The sequence below is a fragment of the Fundulus heteroclitus genome, chromosome 22 (assembly GCF_011125445.2).
Source record: "Fundulus heteroclitus isolate FHET01 chromosome 22, MU-UCD_Fhet_4.1, whole genome shotgun sequence".
NCBI lineage: Eukaryota > Metazoa > Chordata > Actinopteri > Cyprinodontiformes > Fundulidae > Fundulus > Fundulus heteroclitus.
The window spans coordinates 20,521,158-20,529,915 of NC_046382.1; the positions used below are offsets into that span (position 1 = coordinate 20,521,158).

Sequence of the window (8,758 nt, forward strand, 5' to 3'; positions counted from 1 at the left end):
ATGACGTTGTTCAAAACGTGAACGTCACTCTTTATTATTTGACAATAAAAGCTAAAAGAAGGCAGCTGGATGTCTTACCCATGGTGCATTGTGCCAATATGCAACTTTACCACGTTCCAATTGGCCCGCCTCCACCAATCACAGGCTTCAGAGGCTGTACACGCCTTAGGTTTGTTTGCTTTATTTGCTGCCACTTTACTGCGCTGTTAGACGTCGATTTCATTCGCCGTTAGGTGAACGCAGGTAAGAAGTTTGATCCGTCACCATTTTCCCTTTTCCTTAAAAAATAAGCAATATTTGCGTTTCTTTGTACTTTTTCTTTCCAGTTTCACAGACTTTAGGATCCAAAAACACTGCCGCCATGTCTGATAAGGTTATTCTGCACTATTTCAATGGAAGAGGAAAAATGGAGTCAGTCCGATGGCTTCTGACAGTTGCAGAAGTGGAGGTTTGTGAAGATAATTATATTAAGCAATTTGCAATTTGGTTATGGTTCTTTGCGCATGAAATGTCTCATTATATCACTTTGCGTTTACAGTTTGATGAGAATTATCTGACGACCAGGGAGCAGTACTTAAAACTCCTGAATGGTGGGTTAAAATGTTTTAATAAGAGAAATTAGTGGATTCTATTTGAATTGTATTTTTTCTTTTAATCTTTATTGTTCACCCATGACCTACATGGTTGCATTATGCTTAGACACTGTGCCAAAGGTGATGGGAGGAGACATCTATATGTCTTGCATAAGCCATGGTGTGATATATGATCTAGGAGTGGTGTTCTGCATGACCTGTTGCTTTGTTTTTCTCTGCAGACGGGTCCCTCTTGTTTCAACAGGTTCCACTGGTGGAGATAGATGGCATGAAACTTGTGCAGACAAAAGCGATCCTGCATTACATCGCAGAGAAGTACAATCTCTTTGGAAAAGACATCAAAGAACGGGTCATGTACGCTCCAGCTTTGTCACAGTAATTTATTCTGCTGAACTTTTTGATGACTCAACACATTTCAACTTCCCCTCCTCAGGATAAACATGTATTCCGAGGGATTGATTGACCTCATGGAAATGATGATGATGCTCCCCTTCACCGCAGACCCCAAACCCAAACTTGATAATATTCAGAGCAAAGCAAAAGAGCGCTACCTGCCAGTATTTGAGAAGGTATGCTGTAACACTGTCACCTCTGAAAGCCTAATTAATAATTAACTAGTTAAAACACTCTTAATAACTATCCAGGCTCTGACTGGACCCGTGTACCTGGTGGGAGGTAAACTAAGCCTTGCAGATGTGCTTCTGGTTGAATGCACTTTGATGCTGGAGGAGAAATTTCCTGCAATCCTCAAGGATTACCCCAACCTCAAGGTAAGACTGGACGTACAGTGCCTTGGAAAAGTATTCACACCCCCTTCTCACATGTTCCCCGTGTTAGAATCACAACGTTTAATGCCCCTTACTCGGTTTTGTGTGTGATAGACATTTTTCTTGCATCCACCTTAATCAGCACCTTCTCTCAGATTTGCTGTGTCCTCTCAGTTTAGATGGAAAACTACAAGTTCCTTCCATTTAGATCTGATTTTCAGATTTTTATTTGTTTTTTTTTTGTACACATCACACAGTGATGCACCACATTGTGTTTTTTTTTTTTTTAAATCACATAAACATACTTACAATTTTCTGGTTGGAGTGTTACAAAATATGCTCAAGTTCAAGCAGCACGAATACCTCTGCAAGGTGCTGTATGTTGCTTCACTGAAACTTTTTTTTTCTTCCTTGTATTCCACACAAGTTATTACCCGTCACTGCTTGTGCTGTGTTGAATTTAAAGACAATTCCTGGTGTTTCCCCCATCCATCCAGTCTTTCCAGGGCAGGATGACCCAGATTCCCGCCATCAGCAGGTTTCTGCAGCCGGGCAGCAAGAGGAAGCCGCAGCCAGACGAGGGTTACGTCAAGACTGTCATGGAAGTGTTCAACATCACCGCACCCCTCTCATTATAATCTCTTCCAACATAATCCGGTTAATTAATAATAATTAAAAAAACTAATGACTAATTCAGACATAATGTCAGCGTCTGTGATTGAGTTATGTTGAGATTAACACAAAAAAAAAAAAAATTGACGCACCGATCCAGTTTTCCCAATCCGATACCTGGGCTGATCTGATACTAAATAAATGAACTGCATACCTTGACATGTGAGTAAACGCATCAAGCTTGACATAAATTTAAAAAAATGGTCTGCATGCTCTTTAGCATGGTGCTTTTGGAGATTTAAGTTTGTGGTGTTGAATTTACCAACTTTATCCCCACCCATTGGAATTTTCACATTGCAGATGCTGCATGTTACAGTCGGACTTGTTGGAGGGGGGGGAGGCAAGTCTGTAGCAGACTTGGCGCTAGCTGCTGTGCGTGCTCTGCTTTTATGACGCAACCAGCGTTTCAAATAGAATTCAAGTGGTTATATCACTGTAACTGTATTGTTGTGTGTGATATTGATAATAAAAACTGATGTGACTGGACTCGAATGCTGGATCGCCGTCAATTCTCCCGATCTCCGATCGAGCTAATTACTCAATATCGAAGCCGATATCTGATGTGGGTATGGGATCGGTGCATCTCTTTGTAACATTTGTTGATTTGTGAAACCTTTTCTAATACCATGAAGGTGTAAACTAAACTAATTAAAACTTGTTTGAGATAACATTCCAGACTGCTGTTTTTGATCAAAGGTCTTTACATTTACAAAGCATTTTGTATAAAAAAGAAACATGTATTGCACAAATTGAATCTCTTAATTCTGTTTTTATCTTTCTGCAGTAAAAGTTCAGACTTATTTCCTTATTGAGCATTTTGTATTTGCATGTAAGACTCAAAGGTTACAGATGTAATCAGAATATTCCATTTTATTAATTGATCCCATAAAATGCAAACAAACACATAAAGTACTTGCAATGTTTACACGCATTTGCCACAAAAAAAATGTTGTATATTAGGTTTCATTAGCAGCTAATTATTTACAATCATACACAGCCTCACAAACAGAACAGGAATGAGTCCCTTTTAAAAACCCTCAGAGAAATATAGACTTGGTAGTACAGCTTCCTTTTCTAAAGTCTTGCTTGTAGAGACAGGTTCGTCAGTGCAGCTCGGTCGGTCACACCATGGTCAGGAGCAACAGGCGAAACACCATCAGCAGACTGGAAACCAAAACAACAATCAGCAAAACTTTTCTCACCAGTTCTTTGTTGCAAAATCGGCTTTGCTGCAAGTTTCGCAATCTTCTCCTGACCTTAGCCCCGACATAATTCCTGCCGGCATTAACTTCCCAGATTTCTTGTATCTCATCCCCATGATGACTGCCAGCAACCCAGAGGAGGCTGAAACACAACGCAACGCCACATTTGCTTTAATGAAAGAAAATCGTCTGACAGAGCAGGAAAAACCAGTATTTAACGCGTCAGCATTTCTCAGTGAATATATTTCTAATGCATCTGGTGAATTTTTCACCAGATGTTTGCAAGAAAACCCAAACAACCCACACACATAAAGAAATTGACACTAATGAGGACATAAATTGTTTAAATGACACTCTGTATTGCTGAAATGTATTACATTTTTCTACATATGACAGGTTCCTTCATGGCGGAGCAATTGGCCACAAGCTCAGGTGTGATTCTGACCCATTCGTCCAAATGGTTCTAACATCTTCAAAGCAACGGCGGTCTCTTATCTGCACTCTGATCTTTGGCCCTTTCCAGAAATTTATTTAGTTGATCATTGAACCACCCTAGAAGCTTTGTTTTCAGCAGTAGAGTTTCCTTGGCTGTGTTTGCCATCGTCATCCTGGTTTTAGAATCCACCTTCATTTCATAGATTTCTCCATTCATCCTGTCCTTAATTCAGTTATTTAACATCCAGTGCTGTAACAAAGTCCACACCGTGTTGTTCCCACCTCCAAACTTTATTTTATTTTGTAGTGTGATTACTTTTAAAGATTTAAATATTGCCCTCATCAGACTTTACTGTTGCAGTATTTCACTGGCTTATCTAAATGTACTTTAAAAGTGCTGCTTCAGCATAGTTTTTCTTCAGCACTGGCCTCTTTTCACGGCCAGAACTCAAAGAGGACATTTAGATTACACTTTTTCTTTTGGTTCTTATTGGGAGTATTTAGAAATGTGGTGGCTTTCAAAAGTGCACACACACCCCTTTTAAAATGTAAGGTTTTTATGATGTAAAAAAGTTAAATTGGTAAAAGATCACCACATGCATGCTGGGTATGAGGGATTGCTGCAAAGCCATCGATAATACAGGCACTCTCCACTCTGGCTCTGACCTTGATTTTAATTTCAGCATTCATTCTTCTTTGGTGTGTGTTTTCCAGCATGCTGTAGCATAATTTGGTAACATTTGCCTGTTCTACCTTGCAAAGGCTCTCCAAATCTCAGATTAGTGCGTAGCACCTCTTGCCTATAGGCCTCCTCAGGTGACTTCACAGACTTTCTGTCAGATTTAGTTCTGGACTCTGGTTCAGTGATTCCAAAAAGTTTAATTTTTTTCATGAAGCCATTCTGCTGTTTATCTGGTCGCTGCTTGAACTTACTGGGTTGCTGGAAAAATGGATTCCCTCTTCAGCTTTCTAACACAGACCTGATTGTTTTAGGGAGATCTTGACCTTCTCAGCGAACCATATGACTTCAGTTAAAAACAAATGCAAATAAGCAAATGCCAGAAAATGTCAGTTAATCAGATTCAGTACAATTGATTATAAGTGAAAAAATACAAGCATGAATACGGGAATTGAATTACAAGATGCTCCAACTAACAATGTATTTAAATGTATGCACACTTATGCAAACAGGTTCTTGCAGCTCTTACTTGCTTTCAAATTAATTAACAGCTTTGTTCATTCTTCAGTTCAATTATGCCAGAAATGTGTCACATAAATTGGGAAAGTTTTGGACTTATTGATCGTGGTCTCTCATTTACATGGAATAAAACTAGCTTCCTAACAGGGATGTGTACGTATCTAATAGGCCCTGAAAATGTTTACAGGTCTAATCACGATCTCATAAATAGGTTTTGCAACAACAAGGTTGCAAATGTGTTGAGAGGCTTCTTGGCTGTTACCCACCAGGAGATGCTTCTTCTGTGATGCTTTGGTAATCAGGAAGCTTTAATGGGCCATAAATTGGGACTAATTTATTTTACAATTATTGGCACAGATAGGAGGCTTCCTAAATGCCCAGCAGATTCTCAGTTTCTTGGCTTTCTATTAACTTTTACAGCTTCCTTTCTACATATTACGTATTTTCGAGTATTAGCCTGTAATTCCACTTTATGACACACGGTTTAGTTTAAGAAGTTTAATCTAACAATTTATCTGTGTCGATTTGTTTTTGTGCGTTGATCACTTGGGTTTTTACATCAGCAGGTCCATTAGATATATGCACTGAGAAAAGCGTTGGGTTTTTCATTCATTATTTTCCCCATTGTGTGCAGTCTGAATAAGGTGTACTAACCCAACAACACCAGGACATCTTTTGGATCATTGGAGACGTTATAGGCGCCATAAGCAGATACTCCACCAAAAACTAAACCAGCAATCAGGGACATCACACTGCCTGCAATCATTTAAAGCCAGTTAGGAGAAACACTGGGGCAGGGTTCCTGTTAAAATGAAGGCAAATTAAAAAGAGTACTTTTAACCTTTTCTCTTATACCCCATAAATCCTCCAAAAAATATGGCTGCTGCATATCCGTAACCAAGCCAGTCCATTGTCAGTGAGGAGCTGCAAACAGAACATTGACCTTTTAAATCTATGTAAACATTACAGTGCACTTTTAAAAAAGGCGTAGAAAAATCTGCCAAAAACTATGAAATAATCCATTTAACACATATAGTCCCAAACTTGTACACCAACTACACATACATACATACATATATATATATATATACACATACATATACATATATATATATATATACATACATATACATATATATATATATATATATACATACATATACATATATATATACATACATATACATATATATATACATACATATACATATATAGAGAGAGAGAAAGAGAGAAATATATATATATATATAAATAAAAGTTTAATTTCACTAACAATCTTTAACAAAGTTTAATATCTGCAGTACACAGGATTAACAGCTAGATGTCGCTGTTCGCATTGCAACCGTTCAAGCAAATTACCGCAAACCAAAACGAGCCTAAAGCGAATCAATATACATTAAAACTGTGCTTTCTCCGCATACATATTCCCCTCTTACGTAAACAGAGTTCCTAGTTCGCTGTGAAACTCCCACCTGTAATCCAAACCAAAGATCAGCGTTGACGGATTAAAATCTGTGTCCGTGTACTTCCTGTCGTTGCTGCTCACGCGTCGGACTGCGCATGGCAGTTTTGGTTAATGTTGTGTTCACTGACGTCCAGCAAAATTGGTAATGTCATCCGATCCGTTTTTCTTTGCTAACCAGATTAAGTTTGGTTTATTTATATGTTTAACGGTGATGTCCAGACACGTTAGTGTTGCAAAGCAAGTGCAACACAAAAGTTAATTATACCGAAAAAGAAAAATATTATTACATACATTTTATTTTTTCAAATCTGAAAAATACATTACATCTGAAATTACAAAGGTATTAAAATCAACTTAATAGCTAGAAATTTGAAAGTACAATGCATTACTTCAAATCAAAAATTAAACACAATTTTAAAAAAATACATTTAGAGGACAGGTCTGCTGAGGTTCTGTACCTTGTGTACAGAGAGGAGCGGGGAGAGAACACACCTCTGGGAGGCGCCGATGCTGATGTTCTAGTGGGGGAAAAGATGCTGGCACTGTGAGCTGGGTGAGCTTCTGGTGGAGGACGACTGGGCTGATGGTGCTGAAGTCCACAAAGAGGATCCTGGAATACGTCATGGGTGGTCGAGGAGATGTACCTATGAAGTGCTGTCCCAGGTGGACTGCATCATCTGCCGACTGCTCTGAAGAAGCCCAGCTGATTGGGCCAAGTCAGTGACTTCATCTCTCCTGAGCAAGTATGAGGTGACAGTGGAGAAGAACAACTCCTTTCCAACAGGTCGCAGAACCAGGCTTGTTATGAGCAAGCATCTGCCATGACTGATGGGCAGAGGTGGGTAAACTTGGTTTGAGTTCTAACCATTTGCATCGCGAGCTCCAGAGCATAGACAGGAATTAATGTTGAAAATCACCTGGTTAAGTGAACAGGATGAAGGAAAACTTGCCAGGGTTATTACATTCTGAGCCCAGTTTTACCCACCTCTGGTGATAGGAAGAAGCAGATACAAAAAATAACACACAGAAGCCCTGGTCCAGGACTATTTTCCATTGGAAAGGAAAACTGAGTCTCGTGTGGTTACAGTTTTAACATGGGAAACAATTGTAGGATTTAATTTCAACGGGTTAGACTGTAAGGGTATTTTACCAATCCAAATAGAAAAAAATAAGACCCTTAAAGTGATCTTATAGGCTCTGAACGATGGGAAGCATGTAGACCCTTCAGGTCCTCAGAGGTTCACAACTAAACAACAGGAGGCAGCATTAATTTTAATGAACCTCTGCTGTGGCACAAACTCCCTGAAAACCTGAAATGTGCAGAGAGCACCGACTTATAACATCACCATTTACTAGATGCTGTAAAAGTCAAAGATAAGGTTATGGTGGGTTTTTGTTTCAAATTTGCATTTAAAAGTTTAACTTTAATGTGAACATTTTATTTAACTATTATTATTTGAATGTATACTTATTGTCAATGTCATTTTTCCACCATTCCTACTTTATTTTCCTCTTAGGCGGTTTGATTTATGTTCCGTATGAATGGTGTGGTGGAAATAAACCTGAGGCATACTTCAACAATCGCGTCTTGTTCATCCGGGGCTATGTGGATCTAATTTTGAGACTTGGTAAGGAATAGATTGTTTATTATGCCTTGAGATATATTTGCTCACTCAATCTTGCAAAAAATCCCCAAGTCAACTGGATTGTGAGGACATCTCTTCCAGAGCCTCTCCAGGAGGCCACACGGACAATCAGTAGGTTTTATTCCTTGATGCTGACAGATCATTTCCATAACTGTAACTTTTTTCTGATGAACCCCTTCTTGTGTTGATCTGGCTGTATGTTTGGATTTGCTGAGGAAAAACATGGAATGAACTGTATTTTAATTTTTGTTGGAGCTCCTAATAAGTGCATCACCCCAGAATAAAAGCCACACCCATATGAGGAAAAGCAGCCTCACAGCGTGACGCTGCCACCAGGGTTTCTCTGAAGGAATGGGGGTTCTTGTGTTGATTCACAAATGTAATCAAAAAGGGCTTCAACGTAGTTTTAAGTGTCCACTCTTCCATATAGCGTGTGTTCCCTTTTGCACCCATAAGCGATGTTTCATAACATTTACATTCAATTTTATTTTATTTTTCAGTGCAGTAATATAAGTAAGCATACAGTTGCAAACATTCACCCTCCTTGTGAATGTGTTATATCTTATTTTATGTGCTGGATCTGGATAAAAGAATCTTAGTTGGTGAAGTGAAATTAATATATATTAAAAAAGAATAAATAAAAAAATAAAAACTGAAAATTAGAATGTGCATATGTACCCATTTGCTATGAAACCTCTAAGGTTCTGCAGCAACCAATTACCTTCAAAAGTCACAATTTGTGAAATAAAGTCTTCCTGTGTGCAATCTAAGTGTCATATC

General features: G+C 38.7%; 2 protein-coding genes across 2 annotated transcripts; one reads left to right on the forward strand and one right to left on the reverse strand.

Moving 5' to 3' along the window:
* Positions 1 to 134: 134 nt before the first annotated feature.
* On the forward strand, positions 135 to 2,702 carry gsta.1 (glutathione S-transferase, alpha tandem duplicate 1). Its single transcript, XM_012877875.3, has 7 exons — positions 135 to 243; positions 327 to 448; positions 539 to 590; positions 815 to 947; positions 1,027 to 1,162; positions 1,238 to 1,363; positions 1,858 to 2,702. The coding sequence occupies exons 2-7, from the start codon at positions 362 to 364 to the stop codon at positions 1,996 to 1,998; spliced, it is 675 nt and encodes a 224-aa protein (XP_012733329.3). The 5' UTR covers positions 135 to 243; positions 327 to 361; the 3' UTR covers positions 1,999 to 2,702.
* Positions 2,703 to 2,882: 180 nt separating this feature from the next.
* On the reverse strand, positions 2,883 to 6,471 carry zgc:163080 (TMEM14 family protein). The gene is made up of 5 exons (XM_012877889.3): positions 6,340 to 6,471; positions 5,709 to 5,791; positions 5,522 to 5,623; positions 3,289 to 3,376; positions 2,883 to 3,196 (listed from the first exon to the last, which is right to left on the reverse strand). Exons 2-5 carry the CDS (start codon positions 5,776 to 5,778, stop codon positions 3,154 to 3,156), a joined length of 303 nt encoding a protein of 100 aa, XP_012733343.1. The 5' UTR covers positions 5,779 to 5,791; positions 6,340 to 6,471; the 3' UTR covers positions 2,883 to 3,153.
* Between the last annotated feature and the right edge of the window lie 2,287 nt (positions 6,472 to 8,758).

Coding starts and splice junctions, on each gene's coding strand:
- gsta.1 (XM_012877875.3), top strand. CDS start 362: ATGTCTGATAAGGTTATTCTGCACTATTTCAATGGAAGAGGAAAAATG. Junction 591..814: donor GTACTTAAAACTCCTGAATG/GTGGGTTAAAAT, acceptor TTTTCTCTGCAG/ACGGGTCCCTCTTGTTTCAA. Junction 948..1,026: donor GACATCAAAGAACGGGTCAT/GTACGCTCCAGC, acceptor TCCCCTCCTCAG/GATAAACATGTATTCCGAGG.
- zgc:163080 (XM_012877889.3), bottom strand. CDS start 5,778: ATGGACTGGCTTGGTTACGGATATGCAGCAGCCATATTTTTTGGAGGA. Junction 3,377..5,521: donor AGATGTCCTGGTGTTGTTGG/GTTAGTACACCT, acceptor GTTGTGTTTCAG/CCTCCTCTGGGTTGCTGGCA. Junction 3,197..3,288: donor GGAATTATGTCGGGGCTAAG/GTCAGGAGAAGA, acceptor TTTGGTTTCCAG/TCTGCTGATGGTGTTTCGCC.